General features: G+C 41.8%; 1 protein-coding gene across 5 annotated transcripts in view; it reads right to left on the reverse strand.

The window, feature by feature from the left end:
- Positions 1-18401, reverse strand: part of EZH1 (enhancer of zeste 1 polycomb repressive complex 2 subunit) — a 193452-nt gene extending 175051 nt beyond the window's left edge. For 2 of the 5 annotated variants that reach the window (XM_089668767.1, XM_089668765.1), the window contains exon 1: positions 18175-18352. In XM_089668767.1, coding sequence (XP_089524893.1) covers positions 18175-18179 — 5 coding nt within the window. In that variant the 5' untranslated portion in view covers positions 18180-18352. Of the gene's footprint in view, positions 1-18174 lie in introns of all 5 variants that reach the window. The other 3 variants (XR_016311529.1, XM_089668770.1, XM_089668768.1) reach the window with 3 other exon arrangements.
- Positions 18402-23367: the final 4966 nt, after the last annotated feature.

Consider the following 23367-nt stretch of genomic DNA (forward strand, 5'->3'; position numbering starts at 1 on the left):
CACACCACAATAATGCAATGTGTATAAAACTCATTGAAGTGTGCATGGAAATGGATGTAAACTGATGTCTCTGCAAGTGAAATCTGTGCATCAGTTTCCCTGCACATCTGCTGTGAACAAGGCCCAAGAACAAACTTCAGTGTAAAGAAGAAAAAGGAGTCCTGGAAGTGATGGTTACGTTCCCACGGAGCTCTGATCTAATCATCATGGAGTCTGTCTGGGATGACATGAACAGACGGAAGGATTGGAGGCAGCCTACATCTACAGAAGATCTGTGCTTAGTTCTCCAAGATGTTAGAAACAACCTACCTGCCGAATTCTTTAAAAAACTAAGTGCAAGTGTACCTAAAAGAATTGATGCTGGTTTGAAGGCAAATGGTGGTCACACCAAATATTGATTTGATTTAGATTTCTCTTCTGTTCATTTACTTTCCATTCTGTTAAATAATAAAAATAAACTATTAATACTTCTTATCCTGAAAGCATTCTTAATTTACAGCATTTTTTTCACACCTGCCCAAGACCTTTGCACAGTGGTGTAGGTTAGTGCTGCCTGATGGAGAGAACACATGGGTCAGTACTGTCAGGCTGAGAGAACATACAGATCAGCACTGCAAAAGTGATAGAAAAATAGGTCAGTACTGTGAGGCTGAGAAAACATACAGGTCAGCACTGCAAAAGTGATAGAACATATAGGTCAGTACTGTGAGGCTATGAGAATCAGATAACAGGGAATCAGAGAAGCGGAGTTCCACCTGAAAAAAACAAAAAGTCAGCATCTACAAAAACTGTAGCTGCTGACTTTTAAAATACAGCCACTCACCTGTCCCTTGGTCCAGCTGTGTCCTCACCACTGCTGGTTTCACCGGCCATCTTATCTCCCTAGTGCCGACATCTTCAATGTGGGCACCCAGCTGTGACAGCTTGTGGTTTCACAGCCAGGTGCCCACTGCGCATGTGCGAGAAGCGCTGCGCTTTGTGAATGGCCCCGTAGTCTTCTGGGACCTGTCACGTGTCCCAGAAGACTACGGGAGCGGGTATCTGTCAAATTCAGGGTACCCCCTTTACCCCCGCTCCTCACAGGTGCCAATCTTTAATGGGGAGCAGGGGACAAAGGCTTAAAGCAGAACTCCGCTTTACATAGCAAAAACTATCTTTAGGTAGATTTTTACTCCAAATATAGTTTAATAAAATAAATTTGATAAAAATCCGATTTAAATTAAAAAAATATGTTTTTTTTTAAAATCATCGATTTTTTTATCCACCCGGTTTGATCCCCTGTAGATTTTGTAAGTTTGCCCACTTACAAAGAACTGAACGGTGTATAATTTTTATCATAGGTGTACTTTAAATGATAGAGAGAAAATATCAACCAAAAATCCAGAAAAAAAACACGATACAAATATTATAAATTAAGTTGCAGTTCAGTGATTAAAAAAAGTATTTGATCTCCAAGCAAAACATGACTTAGTACTTGGTGGAGAAACCCTTGTTGCCAAGCACAGATTTAAGACCTTTTTTGTAGTTGGTTACAGGGATTTTGGTCCACTCTTCTTTACAGATCTTCTTTAAATCCTTAAGGTTTCTTGGCTGTTGTTTGGCAACTTGAAGTTTCATCTCCCTCCATAAATTTTCTATAGGATTAAGAACTGGAGACTGGCTAGACCACTCCATGACCTTAATGTGCTTCCTCTTGAGCCACTCCTTTGTTGCCTTGGTGGTATGTTTTGGGTCATTGTCATGCTGGAAGACCCATCCACGACCCATCTTCAGTGTTCTGGCTGAGGGAAGAAGGTTCTCAACCAAGATTTTACAATACATGGCCCCATCCATTGGCCCCTCAAGTTGGCCTGTACCTTTAGCAGAGAAACAGCCCCAAAGCATAATGTTTCCACCTCTGTGCTTGACTGTAGGGATAGTGTTCTTAGGGTCATCGTAAGCATTTTTCTTCCTCCAAATACGGCGAGTTAATGCCAAAGAGCTCAATTTTCGTCTCATCTGTCCACAGCACTTTCTTCCAATCCTTCTCTGTCTGAATCATGTATAAGGTCATTGGCAAACTTCAGACGGGCCTGTACATGTGCCTTCTTGAGGAGGGGGACCTTGCAGACACTGCAGGATTTCAATTTTTGGTGGTGTGTTGTGTTATCAATGGTTTGTTAGGAGACTGTGGTCCCAACTGCCTTGAGATCATTCACAAGCTTATCCCATGTAGTTCTGGGTTGATCCCTCACTTTTCTCATGATCATCCTTGCCCCATGAGGCGAAATCTTGCAAAGAGCTCCAGATGGAGGGCGATTGATGGTTATTTTGTATTTCTTCCATTTGTGAATAATCGCTCCAACAGTTGTCTCCTTCTCACCAAGCTTCTTGCTGATGGTCTTGTAACCCATTCAAGCCTTGTGCAGGTGTACAATCTTGTCCCTGACGTCCTTTGACAGATATTTGGTTTTGCTCATGGTGGTGCCCAAGAAAGAGATTCTGTGGACTAATCTGTGTACCACATTAACACATAGCCAGTCTGTGGGAGCCAGCATTATTGTTGGTTGGTAGAGGATCAAATACCTATTTTACTCACTGATCTGCAATTCAATTTATAACATTTGTATTGTGGTTTTTTTTGGATTTTTGGTTGATATTCTGTCTTTATCATTTAACTACTTCCTGTCCGGACACTTTTACCCCCGTCCTGTCCAGGGCAATTTTCAGCTTTCAGCGCGATCACACTTTGAATGACAATTGAGCAGTCATGCAACACTGTACCCATATGCATTTTTTACCATTTTTTGAGACAGATAAAGCTTTATTTTGGTGGTATTTATTCACCGCTGGGATTTAAATTTTTTCTGCTATGTAAATGAAAAAGTCCAAAAATTTAGAAAAAAGTGTTTTTCTTATACAAATTTTGAAAATAAATAATATTTCATCATAAATCTTGGCCAAAACGTATTCCGTTATCTTTTTAGTAAAAAAAAAAGAAACTAATTAGTTTATAACCAAAAATTATAAGTTTTAAACATTTTCTTTTACATTTTTATTTTATTTTTTTATATTATTTATGATTTTTTTTTTTTTTACATACTTTCACCCTAGCAGGGTGACACTGTACTACTTGTGGGGGGTGATGAAGGTTTTTTTTTTTTTTTTTTACACTGATTGCTTTTACACCCATATAGGATGTAAAAGCAATCATTTCTCTTTCTCTCTGTCTGCATTCTTGCAGCCATTGAGAACTGAGTGAGCTGTGATTGGTCACAGCTTGTCACATGGTACAAGGCTGTTGTGAATAGCCTTGTAGGATGTGACCTCTGTGATCATTCACAGATTTCACACGTAGTAAGCAATGATGTTACTACTTTGCATGTGGTCACTGATTGGCCAATCAGTGATCACATGATCGGGACCACAGTGTTTCACTGTGTCCGGAGGACCGGATCGCGGTGCTGCGTGCTCCCAGGGAGCGCGCACAAGCAGGGTGCGGGGAGGCCGTTTATAAACGGCCACCCGACCCTGCAGTGCCACCGCCTGGCCGTTTATATACAACGGCCAGACGGGAGGTGGTTAAAATACGCCTATGATAAAAATTTATAGACCTTTCATTTCTTTGTAAATTGGCAAACTTAAAAAATCTGCAGGGCATCAAATAATTATTTTCCTCACTGTATATATAAAATTAAAAACCGTAAATAAAGGCGTTATTGTATTGGGGTTGTCATGGACACTGGTTGCAGGGACCTTCTCTGCCCACATTCACTCTCTTATTTGTTATTGTCATACTTCCCTTTCTGTGACAGTTCTGAAGGACTATTTTCTTATATCTACCCTAAATACTATTCATGGTTTGTTTTATTTGAAATTATACATGTTCATTAAAAGGAGCTGGTCACATTAGTCTCTGTTCCATGTACTCCTATGTAGGTTCTGTCTGGTTGGGCTCACTGACTAATCAAGGCTGGACTGGGTGCCTGGCTGTCGAATAGCTTGTTGTTAATTAGATCACTGTTAGTTGTTGGCTGTACTGTTTACCATTTGCACTTTTTAGGATAATGTGATCAAGCTCTTACCTAATCGGTGTGGGATGTTTATCTGTCCTTTTTCTGGAGTGTATAAAAACTTTTGTTCAATAAACGTTTTTCTGTTCAGTAAAAGAGTTCCAGTTTTGGCATCTAAGCTAGTTTCGTCTAGTCTTTGGTTCAATGCCCAGCTACAGTATCTCACAAAAGTGAGTACACCCCTCCCATTTTTGTAAATATTTTATTAAATCTTTTCATTTGACAACACAGAAGAAATGACACTTTGCTACAATGTAAAGTAGTGAGTGCACAGCTTGTATAACAGTGTAAATTTGATGTCCCCTCAAAATAACTCAACGCACAGCCATTAATGTCTAAACTGCCGGCAACAAAAATGAGTACACCCCTAAGTGAAAATGTCCAAATTGGGCTCTGTTAGCCATTTTCCCTCCCCGGTGTCAAATGACTTGTTAAGGTTACAGGGTCTCAGGTGTGAATGGGGAGCAGGTGTGTTAAATTTGGTGTTATCGCTCTCACTCTCTCATACTGCTCACTGGAAGTTCAACATGGCACCTCATGGCAAAGAACAATCGGAGGATCTGAAAAAAAGAATTGTTGCTCTACGTAAAGATGGCCTAGGCTATAAGAAGATTGCCAAGACCTTGAAATTGAGCTGCAACACGGTGGCCAAGACCTTACAGCGGTTTAACAGGACAGATTACACTCAGAACCGGCCTCGCCATGGTCGACCAAAGAAGTTGAGTGCACATGCTCAGCATCATATCCAGAGGTTGTCTTTGGGAAATAGACGTATGAGTGCTGCCAGCATTGCTGCAGAGGTTGAAAAGGTGGGGGGGGTCAGCCTGTCAGTGTTCAGTCCATATGCCGCACACTGCATCAAATTGGTCTGCATGGCTGTCGTCCCAGAAGGAAGCCTCTTATAAAGATAATGCACAAGAAAGCACGCAAACAGTCTGCTGAAGACAAGCAAACTAAGGACATGGATTACCGGAACCATGTCCTGTGGTCTGATGAGACAAAAATAAACTTATTTGGTTCAGATGGTGTCAAGCATGTGTGGCGGCAACCAGGTGAGGAGTACAAAGACAAGTCTTGCCTACAGTCAAGCATGGTGGTGGGAGTGTCATGGTCTGGGGCTGCATGAATGCTGCCGGCACTGCGGAGCTACAGTTCATTGAGGGAACCATGAATGCCAACATGTACTGTGACATACTGAAACAGAGCATGATCCCCTCCCTTCGGTGACTGGGCTGCAGGGCCAGTATTCCAACATGATAACGACCCCAAACACACCTCCAAGACAACCACTGCCTTGCTAAAGAAGCTGAGGCTAAAGGTGATGGACTGGCCAAGCAGTTCTCCAGACCTAAACCCTATTGAGCATCTGTGGGGCATTCTCAAATGGAAGGTGGAAGAGTGCAAGGTCTCTAACATCCACCAGCTCTGTGATGTCGTCATGGAGGAGTGGAAGAGGACTCCAGTGGCAACCTGTGAAGCTCTGGTGAACTCCATGCCCAAGAGGGTTAAGGCAGTTCTGGAAAATAATGGTGGCCACACAAAATATTGACACTTTGGGCCCAATTTGGACATTTTCACTTAGGGGTGTACTCACTTTTGTTGCCAGCAGTTTAGACATTAATGGCTGTGTGTTGAGTTATTTTGAGGGGACAGCAAATTTAAACTGTTATACAAGCTGTACACTCACTAGTTTACATTTTAGCAAAGTGTCATTTCTTCAGCGTTGTCACATGAAAAGATAGAATAAAATATTTACAAAAATGGGAGGGGTGTACTCACTTCTGTGAGATACTGTTTAACAGTCCTGTGTCCAAGCAGCAAGGAAGCAGTTATCTGACGGAGTCATCCAATCGGGGTGACAGGCGTTCCGTCACAGAGGGCATTTTTGCATTGAAATCAATGGCACGTGATTTTGCACTGAAGTCAATAGGCCGCGATTTTGCACTGAAGTCAATAGGATGCGCTATTGCATGGAAGGCAATGGGACGTGATTTTGCATTGAAATTAGTTATCATTATTGGCACCTTTTTTTTTTCATCAGCAAATAGCAGATAACCCTAATTTCGGCTGATAATTTTCGGTGGCCGATATATCAGTGCATCATTAGTTAGCACTATTGATATTGTTGTAAGACTTGCGTAGTACATTTGGAAGTGGATAGTACTGTGGATGTTTACTGTTCTATGTGGAGAGATTAGCTGAACTAAATGTATTCTTGCTTTAGAAGAGAGGATATGATCTCCATGTACAAATACTTAAGTGGTCCATATAGTGAACTTAGTGCAGAGTTATTCACTTAAAGGTCATCAAAAAGCACAAGAGGGCACTCCTTATGTCTGAAGTGTGGAATATGTAGAAAATGTGAAAAAAACTAGTTCTGGCCAGCTCAGTAGATTGTTTTCAAAACTAGTGGTGCACCAAAATGAAAATTCTGGTGCTGAAACCGAAAATTCATGATGCACTTGGCCATAAACCGAAACGTCTGCGTATGTGGGGGGGGGGGGGGGGGGGCTCAATTTTTTTTTTTAATTTTAATGTGTGTTTTATTTATTTATTTTAACTTTTTATTGCTATCACATAGGGAACCAATAGTCCCCTATGTGATAGCATGTAAGTGACAGGTCCTCTTTGTAGGAAGGAGGGGGTCAGGGGGGCAGTGTGTGCAAGGAGGAGGCAGGAGAGGAGCAGTATGCAGTGAGGGAGCAGTGTATACAGACAGGCCCCTTCACTGGCCACCGCTAACTGTCACTGTGTTTGAATGCAATTACCGTCTTTTTCTTCACTATAGCTCTGAGAAGGAGTTGTCATTCGCCCTGCCCCCCATCTTCAGTACACACAGCCACCCCAAAAACCCCCAACCGAATATGTTTCTTTTTTCCTTCCTCTGGATCAACTGTATATGGTTATCTGCTATTCTATTTGTTTGTATTGGTTGAAGTAGATGAACTTTTGTCTCTGTTCAACCTGGCAGAAGAGAAAGGAGGGTGCCAGGTTAGTGTGAGTTAAAAACATGAAAAGTTTATTTGCGGAAGACCTACATCTAAAACTCCTTCACTCTGCATGCAGGATAGGATGGTAGGTAGAGGAGTGGGACAGCAGTTCATTTGGATAGACAGATCGATGTAGGCTGCATGACCTGAAGGGGAGACACTCATGGACTCGGCAGCATTCGTTCAAAAGTTTCCGCCGAGTGGTGGGGGGATGTGGCAGGTGCTGTGACAGATGCTGTGAATGGCGGGTGGGTGGACTGCAACACATTTCAGAAGCTTTGCCTCCTTTGTCAAGCAGGCCCACCCATACAGCAAAGAGGTATATAAGAGCTGTCAGATCCCGGATAGGCAATAGGGAGAGGACATTGGCGGAGTGAGAGAGCTGAGAGGGCTGCAGTGAAAGTGTACAGTGGACAAAGAGAGCTGAGAAAAATTCTCATGAGTGAAAAAGTGAAGGGGGGGGGGGAGGGATGTAGTGAGGGAGAGTAAAACCAAAGGATCAGAAACAAAGAGAATAAAATGTAAAAATGAAAAATTATAAAATTAAAAGATGGAATAAGTAAAAAACACATGCAGCTACATGATGGGATCCACCATAAACAAAGGAGACTGAAAAATGCACTGGCTTTTTGGGAAACTAAGTTCGGCTTCGTCATCTGGTCATTGTCATCTGTCATCTGTTTTCCCATGTCAAGGTTATAGTCGTGGACGCAGAAGGGCTTCTCAACAACCCCAGCTGCCATGGCAATTTGCATGGTCTTGTCTGCATGAACGGAAGACAGGACAAAAAATTCCCATTTGTCCTTCCACTTCACTGCAAGCAATTCCTCATTTTTCAAGCAGACTTTTTCCCCCTTTCTAAGATGGGCATTTACAAGCCGTTGGGGGGAACCCCGGCAATTAGGTTGCACGGTGCCACATGCGTCAATTCCAAGATTGGACACATGTCTAAATAGTGGCACGCTTAAATAAATTTGTCCACGTATAAGTGGTAACCCATATGAAAAAAGGATGACACCAAGTCTCAAACTATCTTGCCACTGCTCCCCATGTAGTCTGGGCATCCGGGGGGCTTCACATGACTATCTTTTCCCTCATAAATCCGATACTTGTATTTATAGCTTTTTACCCTCTCACAGGTCTTATATATCTTGACCCCATATCTGGCACGCTTGATGGGGAGAAATGTGTGTAAAGATTTTACTGTTTTATTGTTAACCATTGCTGTTTTCTTTGCAGGAATGCCATTCAGCTGCAGCACTGACCTGTTTATTCTGACAGCAACAGGGTCTTGCTCTCAGAATATACATAAGTAAGGTGTGTGCAGCGCTGTTGGTTGAGATTTTTCATCCGCAGTTAAAAAAAGAGCATATATTCCGAAACATGGGGGCCTGGGGTGGCCAGCGGGTGGATGGCCCTTTTGCTTGGGCATATATATTTTATAATATTTTTTGGCACATATTTCAATAATAAAGTTGTTTTATTGAGTTACTGTTTAATTGTTTAACCAAACAAAAAATGAATTATTGTCGTCCCAGTTGAAAGTGGTATATGTTAGTATATTAGCCCCAAGGAGGTTTTTACAGCTGCCCCTAAAAAGTGAATGTGACACTTGCAAGTGAATTAGTGGTGAATAGATAGACGCTGTACTCAGATGGAATATGTAGCATAAAGTATAAAATTACAGGTACACACCTTATAAACCCAATATAATATCTGAATAATGAATATTGTGAATAGATGCCAATAAAATGAATTTCAAACAATTCATAAACCAAAACACAAATAAAATATATATATATATATATATATATATATATATAAAATTGTGTTTGGTTTATGAATTGTTTGAAATTCATATTATTGGCATTTATTCACAATATTCAATATTTCATTATTCAGATATTATATATTATAATATATATATAGTGACTGAATAGTCCTAATTTTATAAAACGTCCTTATGTTTCCACCAAGTGTTGGATGAATTCAAATTGTGACAGTCCTTCTTAGACCTCAAGATTTGGTGACATTGAAATCCATGTGTCCACACCTCAGTGCAAAAAGCAAACAAATGGATCACTCACCAGACCTATATGATCTCATTACAGTGGTCATATATCACATTATGTGTTATAAATCAGGATAATCTCTGGAGGTTCCTTCACATATAATCACCAACATCCACACTTCAAGGTTAGATAGCCAGAGGGACTGGTGTATAGTTTCCAATAAATTTCCTAAACGATAGTTGAAGGGATTTGGATAGATAATTCTGGCTGTCTATGCAATAATACTCAAAAGGAATCACAATAATAAAACCGTTCTAAGTGTAGTATTTAATATGCCAACACTAAGAATACTAACAAACTGAATACACTCACATTATACAGTGCCTAAGAAGCCAGCACAATTTGGGACAAATGAGTTAACCATTTTTGTTGTAAAACACATTGGATGGGAACAAACCCACAAAAATTAGCTTTCTTTGTCATCCTTTACCCCTATGTGTTTATAACATTTAGTGGTGATTTTCAAACCTCCCTGATCTTATCTGGTGGACTCCAAGTTGAGAGATCATTTATTTCATCTAGGCCTCTATGTCATCTAGTTTACCCCTTTACTCTATATTGTCACCTCAATGGCCCACAGATGACAGGTCATATAATATATTCTTCTATTCAAAGCTGGAACCAAAATTTGCCCCTTTAATAATAGGGGTAATTAGAGCTTATTCCCTATCCCCTTGACTAAATTTGGTGGTCTCTCAGTTGAGGGGCCACCTTTTTGAGTTAACATAGACATTTATGCAACTTAGCCCTATTCCCCTATCTGTTTACACCAAAGGTAGTCACCCTCTGGTGAAAGGTCACTTATTATAGGTCCTCTTAGTCATCCCATTTGAAAATACCCTGTCCTTTTAAGAAGAGCCTTAGGAAATACTTAGCCTGCGGTTTTTAAGTTTACATTTTGCATTTTATGTTTACTTTCCATTTTTAATAAAAACTATTTTTATTTTATATATATTTTAGTCATCAATATCCATTATAATTATGTTTATTAAATTTAGGATCCTATATAGATGAAAACGAAGTATTCAGAATTGATCCTTTAAATAAGGGGTTAATCTGTTAGTATGTGTACCTATTTAATACTATTGGTTTAATATATTTATATGTTTTTTTTCACTCCTATCAATTAACCAACTTATTTGATGTAGTAATGCATGTATAAGTTCAGTTTGTATTGTTAAACTGTAAGGTTTTAACATTATGAAGCCAAAGTTAACATTTTTTTGCAGCAGCATGTTGAGCCTGTCACTGCTCAGCCCTAGTGGCCATGTTTCCGGAGCCATCCAATCATGATATGACTAATTAATGGTTTTGTCCAATCAAAAAAAGGATCTCCCTATATATACTTAGCCTGGACGTGGAGGGCGTCACTTCCTGAAGATGCCGCCAGGCAAAAACGTACGTCGAAGAATAACATGATACCGACATATCCGGGCTCCGGTGACGTCACGTCCGGCCGGGACAGAGGCTTGCAATGAACGTCGGCCATCCTAATCTTGATATACAGGCAATACATGCTGGTGCCGGCTTCTTAGGCACTGTATCATGTGAGTGTATTCAGTTTGTTAGTATTCCTAGTGTTGGCATATTAAATACTACATTTAAAACAGTTTTATTGTTGTGATTCCTTTCGAGTATTATGGCCAGGATTATCTATCCGAATCCCTTCAACTATCATTTGGGGAATTTATTGGAACCTATACACCAGTCCCTCTGGCTATCTAACCTTGAAGTGCAGGTGTTGGTGATTATACATGGAGGAACCTCCAGAGATTATCCTGATTTATAACACATAATGCCATATATTCCATCTGAATACAGCGCCTATCTATTCACCACTAATTCACAGTTTTATTGTTAACCATTGCTGTTTGCTTGCAGGACTGCCAATCAGCTGCAGCACCAACTTGTATATTCTGACAGCAACAGGGTCTTGCTCTCAGAATATACATAAGTCAGTGTGGGCAACGCTGTTGGATGAGATTTTTCATCCGCAGTTAAAAAAAAGAGCATATATATACCCACGCATGGGGGCCTGGGGTGGCCAGCGGGTGGATGGCCCTTATGCTTCAGCATATATATTTTATAATATTTTTGGCACATATTTCAATACAAAAGTTGTTTTATTGATTTACTATTTTATTGTTAAATTGCTGATTTCTTTGTAGGAATGCCATTCAGCTGCAGCACCGACCTGTTTATTCTGAGGAGCAACAAGGTCTTGCTCTCAGAATATACATGAATAAGTGTGTACAGCGCTGTTGGATGAGACTTTTCATACGCAGTTTAAAAAAAAGAGCATATATACACCTTAGATGGTGTGCCCCTTGAGGGTTAAGGACTGATGTGAATGTACAAAATATATGTAAAGAGCTGTGTAAATTGATGGCGCTATACAGTACATTTAAAAATAAATAAAATAATATATGCCGAAGCATGAGAGCCGAGGGTGTCCAGTGTGTGGATGGCCCCTTTGCTTCGGTATATATTATAAGAAAAAAAAAAATTTTTGCAGAGATTTCTTCATCCATATCGACCGATGTCAATAGAGGAGTCTGTTAGGTTCTTTTTTTTTTTCATTCAGCCCATGGGCTGAACGACATAAAAAGAACATTTCATGTATGCCCACCATTAGAAGTGGGTGGATGCAGGGTATATTCTAATGGTGGGCATACCACACACTTTTTCTAGCACAGATTTCTTCTCTGATTTTCATTCAGCCCACAGGGTGCATACAAAAAAAAAAACATAGCATATATACCCAACAAGGACTAGCGACGTGCTGGCACATCACTGGACTTTGTGTAGCAGCTGCAGGCATCATCCTGGTATAGTTTTTTTCAGCTGATGATTGGCTTTCATGTAAAAGCAATCCTAATGGCTAATTAGATGCAGGATTGCTTTTACAAGCAGCGGGGGAAGATGCCCCCCTTCCCCACTGCCTTCCATGGCCTTCTCGGGCAGTCCCGTGCCATCAGGGGAATCTGAGAATGCATCCGGTGTTTCTGCCAGCTGACCATAGAGCTGATTGGAGACCGGAATCATCCCTATAGTCTAAGAAATCAGTTTCTCAGGATATAAACAGCGCTATTTTTAAATTGAGAAAGCATCTGATCACACCGATCTTGGTGAGATAAGATGATCTAGGGGCAGAGGAGATATCTAGAGTCTAATAGACCCCAGATTCCTCAAAAAAGAATACCTGTCAATGCCCATTGCAGTCTCAGGGGATATTTACATTCCCTGTGATAGCATTAAAAGTGATAAAAAAAATTGAAAGGGACAGTGTAAAAATAATTAAAAAAATCAAAATAACTACATAAAAAAAAAAAAAAACCACCATCGCCCTCCCTGCGCACACCTGCATGCAAGAGCGTTGACCCTGTGCCAGTATGTAAACAGCGGTTGCACCATGCTGCGAAAGTCAGACCACGGGCAGTAATTCTAGCACTAGACCTCCTCTGTAAATCTAAAAAAGTAGCTTGTAAATGTATGTAGTTTGTAGCCATTGCACAGGGCATGCACAGTTTTAAAGCATGTCATGTTTGGTATCTATTTACTCAGCATACCATCATCTTTTATATGTTACCAAATAAATGGCCAATATATTGTGTTTTTGTGCATTAAATGTATGTAAAAAGTGTATTTTTTTCAAAAAATTTGCCTTTGAAAAATTGCTGCGCGAGTACTATGTGACATAAAAAATTGCAGCGCCCACCATTTCATTTACTAGGGTGTCTGATTTAAAAAATATATAATGTTTTAAGGTTCAAAGTAATTTCCTAGCAAAAAATACAGATTTTTTTCATGTGAACAAAAAAAGTGTCAGAAAATGCTTGGTCTTCGGGTGGTTAGAAGAGTGAGTGATGTGTGGCATAAACTTCTAATGCTGGACAAAAAATGCCCCCCCCCCAGATGACCCCTTTTTGGAAGGTAGACACCCCAAACTATGTGTTGAGAGGCATGTTGAGTCAATAGAAGAATTTATTTTTTTACCGCAAGTTTTTGGAAAATGAGAAAAAAAAATTATTTATTGCTCACCCATGCCATGGGTATATGTGGAATTATTCCCCAAAATACATTCTGCTACTTCTCCAGAGTATGGGGATACCACATGTGAGATTTTTTCGCAGTCTAGCCGCATACAGGACCCCAAAATCCAATAAGCACCTTCAGGATGCCAGGATAGCACCAAACCCCTTTTTGAAAAGTAGACACCCCAAGGAATTTGATAAGAAGTATGGTGAGTATTTTGCAGATATAATATATTTTTTCTTTTCTTTTTTTATATTTCAAAAGCTTGTGAGATAAAATGAGATCTGCAAAATACTCACCATGCCTCTTTTTAAATTCCTTAGGGTGTCTACGTTCCAAAAAGGGGTCATTTGGGGGGGTTGGTGCTATCCTGGCATTTCAGGGCCTCCGGAACTGTGATAGGTAGTGAGGAAGTTACGCACCTTCAGGCTTTCAAAGTGGTCATTGGATTTCAGGCTGCACATATACCCATGGTTTGTGTGAGCAATATATCATTTAAAGTGACAACTTTGTGTAAAAAAAAAAAAAAATGTTTTTGTCATTTACCAAAGACTTGTGGAAAAAAAATAAATCTTCCATGGACTCAATATGCCTCTCAGCAGATAGCTTTGGGTGTCTACTTTCCGAAAAGGGGTCATTTGGGGGTGTTTGTACTGTCCTGGTATTTTAGCACCTAGCACACCATAGTTTGTAGATGATATAACTTTCACACAAAGTAATCAATATACACGTATTAGGATTTTTTTTACCAAAAACATGTAGCAGAATACATTTTGGCCTAAATTTATGATGAAATTTGAGTTTTTTGGATATTTTTGATGACAGAAATGAGAAAATATTGTTTTTTTCCCAAAATATTTGGTCTTTTTCTTTTTATAGCACAAAAAAAAAAAAAACCCCAGATGTGATCAAATACTAGTGGTGCACTGAAATGAAAATTCTGGTGCTGAAACCGAATATTCAAAATGCACTTGGCCGAAAACCAAAATGCGCAGGTTTTAAAATGAACATATATTTTTTGGAAAAAAAAACTGATTAAAAAAAACAAAATAAAAAAATATATACCCCAAATTGTTTGTAAAATATGAAAGAGGATGTTATGGCGAGTAAATAGATACCCAACATGTCACGCTTTAAAATTGAGCACGCTTGTGGAATGGCGTGAAACTGCAGTAGTTAAAAATCTCCATGGGTGATGCTTTAAAGAGTTCTACAGGTTAGCAGTGTAAAGTTACAGAGGTGGTCTAGTGCGAGAATTATTGCTCTTGCTCTGACATTTGTGGCGATACCTCACGTGTGTGGTTTGAACACCATTTACATATGTGTGCATGGCCTACGTATGCATTCACCACAACGTCTATGCACGGGGGGACAGGGGGCACTTTAAACTTTTTTTTTTTCATTTATTTAATTTTTTTTGCAATGTTCCTTTTAAAAAAATTGTAATCACTTTTATTCTTATGCATGCATCCCTTGTGATAAACATACTTAGTGACAGGTCCTCTTTATAGAGAGATATGGGGTCAAGAAGACCCCACATCTCTCCTCTGCAATGTGAAGCATTGGATCAAAAAAAAAAAAAAGAAAAAAGCATTGATCTAGAAAAAAAACTCTGGAACGGGAAGTGACATCACTCCAGTCCTCCAAGGGCATAGAGAGTGGCGCCCATCTTTCCTTCACTCATCTCTATTCCCAGTGCCGGGATCGATGGTTTCTCAAGTAAGGCTGAGAACTACAGAGCGGCGGCCGGTGGCGGCAGCGAGGGGCGGGGTTTTTTCGGAACCTGTATCGGTGCTTTATTTCATTTCGGCCGATGGCCGAAAGGGGTGTTTTCGATGCATCCCTATAAAATACCACCAAAAGAAAGCTCTACTTGGGTGAAAAAAAGGACATACATTTCATTTGTGTACAGTATTGCATGACCACGCAACTGTCAGTGAAACTAGCGCAGCAAAAAATGGCGTAAATTGCAGTATCTATACCATAGTTTGTAGACGCTATAACTTTCACACAAAGCAATCAATATACACTTATTGGGATTTATTTTACCAAAGACATGTAGCAGAATACATTTTGGCCTAAATTTATGACTAACTTTGAGTTTACTATATATTTTATATAGCCGAAAGTAGAAAATACTGGGTTTTTTCCAAATTTTCGCTATCAAATACCACCAAACGAAAGCTCTATTTCTGTAAAAAAAAGGACACAAATTTAATTTGGGTACAGCATTGCATGACCGCGCAATTATCAGTTGAAATAGTGCAGTTGGAGGGCAAGTGGTTAAATAGGGAATAGCAGAAATACCTGGGGTTCCATTGCAAAACTTTGCAGACAGCAGATTTTATTTACTACTGCACCATAATGTTATGAATGTAATTCACAAAGGATGGATATGCTTTCAAATATATCTTCTAACTTCCCTTATATATATTAATCAATACCCTTACACAAAAGCACATATTGCTTAACAATCCATAAAAGTATATATTTTTGTATGCAAGTCTCCCTTCTGACTTATTAGCACAATGTACACCCAGCAACACAGCACTGCACTATGTACACCCAGCAACACAGCACTGCACTATGTACACCCAGCAACACAGCACTGCACTATGTACACCCAGGAACACAGCATGATGTACACCCAGCAACACAGCACTGTACTATGTACACCCAACAGCACAGCGCTATATGCACCCAGCAACGCAGCACCATACTACGTACACCCAGCAACGCAGCACCATACTACGTACACCCAGCAACACAGCACTGTACTATATACAACCTGCAGCTCAGCACTATGTACACCCAGCAACACAGCATGATGTACACCCAGCAACACAGCACTGTACTATATACACCCTGCAGCTCAGCGCTATGTACACCCAGCAACACAGCACTGTACTACAGTATATACACCCTGCAGCTTAGCACTATGTACACCCAGCAACACAGCACTGTAATATATACACCCAGCAACACAGCACTGTACTATGCACACCCAGCGTCACAACACGATGTACACCCAGAAACACAGCACTGCACTATGTACACCCAGCAACACAGCACTGCATTATGTACACCCAGCAACACTGCACTATGTACACCCAGCAACACTGCACTATGTACACCCAGCAGCACAGCACTGCACTATGTACACCCAGCAACACAGCACTGCACTATGTACACCCAGCAACACAGCACTGCACTATGTACACCCAGCAACACAGCACTGCACTATGTACACCCAGCAACACAGCACGGTGTACACCCAGCAACACAGCACGGTGTACACCCAGCAACACAGCACGGTGTACACCCAGCAACACAGCACTGTATTATGTACACCCAGCAACACAGCACTGTATTATGTACACCCAGCAACACAGCACTGCACGATGTACACCCAGCAACACAGCACAATGTACACCCAGCAACACAGCACAATGTACACCCAGCAACACTGCACTATGTACACCCAGCAACACTGCACTATGTACACCCAGCAACACTGCACTATGTACACCCAGCAACACAGCACTGCACTATGTACACCCAGCAACACAGCACTGCACTATGTACACCCAGCAACACAGCACGGTGTACACCCAGCAACACAGCACGGTGTACACCCAGCAACACAGCACGGTGTACACCCAGCAACACAGCACGATGTACACCCAGCAACACAGCACTGTATTATGTACACCCAGCAACACAGCACTGTATTATGTACACCAAGCAGCACAGCACTATGTACACCCAGCAGCACAGCACTGCACTATGTACACCCAGCAGCACAGCACTGCACTATGTACACCCAGCAGCACAGCACTGCACTATGTACACCCAGCAGCACAGCACTGCACTATGTACACCCAGCAGCACAGCACTGCACGATGTACACCCAGCAACACAGCACTGCACGATGTACACCCAGCAACACAGCACAATGTACACCCAGCAACACAGCACTGCACTATGTACACCCAGCAACACAGCACTGTACTATGTACACCCAGCAGCACAGCACTGTACTATGTACACCCAGCAGCACAGCACTGTACGATGTACACCCAGCAACACAGCACTGCACGATGTACACCCAGCAACACAGCACTGCACGATGTACACCCAGCAACACAGCACAATGTACACCCAGCAACACAGCACAATGTACACCCAGCAACACAGCACAATGTACACCCAGCAACACAGCACAATGTACACCCAGCAACACAGCACAATGTACACCCAGCAACACAGCACTGTACTATGCACACCCAGCAACACAGCACTGTACTATGCACACCCAGCAACACAGCACTGTACTATGCACACCCAGCAACACAGCACTGTACTATGCACACCCAGCAACACAGCACTGTACTATGCACACCCAGCAACACAGCACTGTACTATGCACACCCAGCAACACAGCACTGTACTATGCACACCCAGCAACACAGCACTGCACTATGCACACCCAGCAACACAGCACTGTACTATGCACACCCAGCAACACAGCACTGTACTATGCACACCCAGCAGCACAGCACTGCACGATGTACACCCAGCAGCACAGCACTGCACGATGTACACCCAGCAGCACAGCACTGCACGATGTACACCCAGCAGCACAGCACTGCACGATGTACACCCAGCAGCACAGCACTGCACGATGTACACCCAGCAGCACAGCACTGCACGATGTACACCCAGCAGCACAGCACTGCACGATGTACACCCAGCAACACAGCACTGCACGATGTACACCCAGCAACACAGCACTGCACGATGTACACCCAGCAATATGCAGACCCAGCAGTAGAGCATTGCACTATTTACCCCCCAGCAGCACAGCACTATATACAGCCACTAGGTAGGCACTATGGAGCCCCTAAAATGTCTCTCTTCTAATGTGCCCGTACAAGGTACCCCTTTAGCAGTTTGTAAAGCCCAGTACTCTCCCCAGCATAACATTCCAGGTAAACACATCTACACAATGGTTTACTTGCTTACAGCATATGATGACTATTCAATTATGTAGATGGCATTTCCCCTCAGTCTTCTACACCTGCTCTTCCCCCCTGTCACTTCCATTCCTCGTAGATCCTGTAGCACAGTACCTTAGGCTTCAAGTCCCCTTGTCACCTGCCTGTCAGGATACTGCGTAATGTTTAGAATTCACTCCTTCCTCCTCTGAGCTCCAAGCCTCCTTCTGGCAGTCTCTGCTTCCGCGTTTCAAACCTCTTCTTCATTCTGTTTTGTGGTGCATTCCAAGCCTCGTTCTCATTTGCAAGCTTCTGTCAGTCACATGGTTAGAAATGTGTGACCTAGAAACCCTGCTTTTTGTATGATAACAGATTGGTGTTATAATGTACACATCATTTACACCAGGGCAAGGTTATCAAGTTTGGCTTCACATGTGTGTGGAAGTGTAATGCTGCGCGGTACCCAGGGTTGCCAACCGTTAGTAAATTTATGGATAGTTCATAAGAATCAGTCATTTTGAAAACTAAGTATCAGGCTTATGATTTGTCATGCTGTGTTGACTTTTGTAGGTGTCAGTCAAATGACTTGTGGGCATTGTCAGTGTTTTTAGTTTGTGTTTATACTGTTTAACCACTTGTCTTCCTGAGGATTAACACCCCCCCCCAACCTGGCCATTATTTGTGTTACAGCACTGCGTTACATTAACTGACAATTGCGTGGTCATGCAACACTGCGCCCAAATTATATTTACATTCTTTTTTTTCCCATAAATAGAGCTTTCTTTTGTTATTTGATCGCCTCTGCGTTTTTTATTGTTTACGCTATAAACAAAAAAAGACTGACAATTTTGAGAAAAAACTATATTTTTTACTTTTTGCTATTAAAGCCAATAAAAATATTTTAAAAATCAAATTTCATCATAAACTTAGGCCAAAATGTATTTTGGCCTAAAACAAATCCCAATACATGTAAATTAATTGGTTTACGTGAAAGTTATAGCGTTCACAAATAGCGGTATATATACTGGAATTTTTTTTCCCTTAGTAATGGCAGCGATCAGCGACTTACAGCTGGACTGCGGGGGTATTCTGACACTGGGGGGGACTGATTAGGTATCTCTGACATCCCCAGTGACACCAATACAGTGATCAGTGCTAATAACTGACAGGATACTAATGGCACTGGGCAGGAAGGTGTTAACATGTGGGGTCATCAAAGGGTTAACTGTGTGCTGTTTCACAGTATGCTGTGATGGTGCTATGCAGAGCCATACAAAGCATTGTGCAGGAGCTGACAGGGGAGAGATCTGTATTGTTTACATACAGTTCTCTCCCCTGTTGGTAATACTCGGCAATCACCGGGTGCCAGGGAGTAATCACCTCCTGGGACCAGGTGGTTGACAGCTGAGGCCACAAGCCCCGAACTACCCAGAACTGCAAAATCACACACATATATATATATATATATATATATATATATATATATATATACATACACATACACACACATGATTTTGTGCACCCCTGCTAGCCTGTAGCAGTATTTCTGCTATAGGGCGGAGGGGAAGGGGTAAAATATTGATTGTCTTAGTTTATAATGTAAGTTTTCAAGTTGTCAGTACAAAATGTGCTTCATCAGTAAATTTCCCATGTTTTGTAAGTAACAAATGCTGCAGGAGGTTGGCAACACTGGCGGTAATGTGTGCTCTGTTAATGCACTGAATAATGTGTATGTGTACTATTTTTTGTAGCAAGGTTTGTTGGGGTGTCAGTAGGAATAAGAGCCCCTACAACGCCCACATGCATAGTTTTGTACATTGTGTTATTGTGCACACTAAAGCATTTATTACTGCAATGCAATAGTGTGAATCGTCTGGTTTTCTGGTCATCACCGCTCAGTTGTCTTCAAATTTACAGTTAGAGGTCTTGTTCACACGGAGTGTACTATTAAAAAGGTTTTGAGAACCACAATTGGGCTCAGGGTTGAATGTCTGCTGCTGCTCCTAATTTTGAGATATGGATTGCGTGCACGCCAGAAAATAATTACGCGGACAACTGTCCAGTACAACCACTTTCACATCATCTCTGTTTATTGCAGGGCAGTGCTTAACCTTTTATACAAGGAAAACAATAGGGTATACGTCACTATTACCTAAATACAGTCACATTCTAAAAGGCACATTTTGCTTGGCTGAAATATGGGAGAAGTGCAGAAACTTGAAGCTTGCTTCTCGCCCGTTATCTCTTCACTCCCCCTCACATACTCAAGGCCTAAGTAAAATCCTCTCAGTTCGAAGGGAGGGGTTGAGAACATCACTCTGAACAAACAAGTTAAGGAGGACTGCAAAGCCCAGCAGACATAATATATACGCACAACACATATATTTGGAAATATGAAAAAAATATAAAAGTATAAAAGTAAATATATATATAAAATGTATATTTTAAACAGGAAACTGAATAGACATTTTACCAAATCCATCACAGTCCCCCTTTAAAATGACTATTTTACTCTGTCCCTATAAAGCCTAGCTCATCTGTCCTTATGTACCTTGGAACTCTTTTATGCTGTACGTTAGACAGGTGATGACTATTTCATCACCCTCCTTGCCACAGACTTTGTACATAAGGAAGTCAGATGCTATCCCTACAAAATTGTTAACAGTTTTTATGGGGATTAAAAACTCAAAACCAGCTTTTACCTGGTCCCTGGCTTTGAATTCATCAGGGACCCCCCTTGGGACCCCTATGGCATCTATGTACACATGAGGGTCAAAACGTCCGGAGAGAGCTGTCCGCTTCCTCCTGCGACTTGATGCTGAGTCAGTTTGTGTGTGTGTGTTTGTGTGTCAAAAATATCTTAGACCACATGCACTGCCATCTCGGGCCTGGGCACGGGTTTACATCACAGTAATCAAATGAGAAGGTAGCCACATGTGTGTTGGATGAATTGTACCAAAATACAGTGATGTCACCTATTTCGGTGATAGCCATCTGTTGAGCCTCTGTCAGACTCATTAGAAAAAGGATATACAACACAATCATCGTGGTGCAGACAGAGTCTTATCTTCAGGAGATAGGACTTTCTTGCAGTGGGAGGCGTGTATCCAAGTGTTCTTCCCCTCCAGCTTGACAGAAGTGGCTATGGTCAGCAGAACTTGGAATGGTCCTTCGAATCGGGGATCAAGTGAATTTTTCCTCGTGAATTTCTTCACCAACACCCTGTCTCCTGGCTGAAGACTATGAGTTCCCGAGTCTGCCTCTGGATCTGGAATGGAGGAAAACACTCGAGAATGGATATTGGTTAATTCTCTAGACAGAAGTGTGACATAGCTAGTTAACACATCAGATTGTAACTGCAACTGCTGTGGAAAGTAACAGCCAAGTCCAGGGGCTGAACCAAACAAAATCTCATAAGGGGACAGGGCATGTTTCCCCCCGGAGGGTGTGTCTGACACTAAACAGAGCAATGGGCAAACTGTCTGGCCAAAAATATAAAAATTCTTCCTGCGCCAAGGAAACTACTACAGGATCTACCCTGCTGCTGTGCAATGTGATAAAACACAAACAATAACTGATATAAATAAATAGCGCAAACATAGACCTCTAAATACAATCAATATATAAAGTGCGTACTAATATATCATAAATCATATTAATAGGGAAAATCCATCATAATAGTAAACACCAAAAGTTCGTGAGATATATAAAAAATATTTCCAGATGATACCGAAATCATGAGCTACTCCAAAGGCGTACCTTGAGTCTGTGTAAATATTGGCTCTTTTACCTTCTGCCATCTTACACGCTGTAGTGAGGGCTTGAAGCTCTGCTTCCTAGGCAGATAAAGTTGGTGGTAATGCTCCTGCTTGTAGAATTTCAAATTCCGAGGTCTCAGCATAACCTGTGTGGTACTTGCCTCCTTCATCTGCATATCTGGAGCCATCCACAAAAAGTGTGTAGTCAGGGTTTCCCAGAGGAATTTCACTCACTGTAGGGAGATGTGTGGTTTCCATTCGCATCATTTCAAGGCAGTCATGTGGAGTAGTGCAGGGGTCTCCTTCTTCACCTTCGCCTTCTTCTCCCCCCTCGAAAAATGGCAGAAGGGTGGCCGGGTTGAGGGTGAGACACCTTTGGAGGGTCACATTGTCAGGAATGAGGACGGTGATTTGCAACTGTAGATGTCTGGCCGTGGACAGGTGTCGGGGTTGTACCTGATTCAGGATGGCAGCAATGTCATGCGGTGCCAGAAGAAGCAGGGGGTGTGCTAAAACAAGGTCTGAAGTTTTGTCCAACAGTGCTTGAGCAGCAAAGACAGCTCTTAGACATGAAGGACCACCCCTAGCTACAGGGTCCAAATGGCAAGAATAGTGCCCAATGGGTCTGGTCTGCCCTCCATGTACTTGAGCCAGGACCCACGTGGCGTGTCCTTGCTATTCTGACACAAATAGTTTGAAAGGTTTCTCATAATCTGGAAGTCACAAGGCAGGAGCGGTGGATATTGCTTGCTTCAGCAGAATAAAATTGTCCAGGGCCTCGCTTGACAAAGTAAATGGCACAGACTTGAGAGCATCATAGAGTGGTTGCATAAGGACCGATGCATCAGGGATCCATGCCCTGCAGTAGGATATGAGTCCAAGAAAGGCATGCAGTTATTTAGCTGCTTTAGGTTGGGGAATATACTGGATTACAGCTACACGGTCCAGTGTAATATGTCTTGTGCCCTTGGAAATGCAGTGGCCCAAAAAGGTGACTTTCTTGGAACACCATTGTAGTTTGTCTTTGTTGGCCTTGCAGCCTTGTTCGGCCAAGTACCGGAGCAGCTTTTCAGATGCTTCTGCTGCTAAGGGCAGGGTGTCGGTACACAGCAAAGAGTCATTGACGTATTAGAGCAGGGTCACAGTGGGATTCTCTGCCTGCCACGTGCTTAAGATCCCTGCTATTGCCTGAGCAAATTGACTGGGTGAATTTTGGGTTCCTTGTGGCACAACTGTTCAGATGTACTACCGGTTCTCATGGGTGAAGACGAAAAGGTACTGGCTATCTTGGGCAAGAGGCACACTGAAGAAGGTATTGGCCAGGTCCACCACTGTGAAATACTCAGCCTGTCAGAGCCTGGGATTGAACCTGGTCCTTCTGCAGTGAGAGGCAATGTCTCTTCTCACTGAGCTATCTGGAATGCTGGACAGCTCCCTTGACAATTCTTGGATAATCCTGCCTT

The sequence above is a fragment of the Staurois parvus genome, unplaced genomic scaffold, assembly GCF_062004578.1.
Source record: "Staurois parvus isolate SC_StPar_1 unplaced genomic scaffold, SC_StPar_1.0 ptg000063l, whole genome shotgun sequence".
NCBI lineage: Eukaryota > Metazoa > Chordata > Amphibia > Anura > Ranidae > Staurois > Staurois parvus.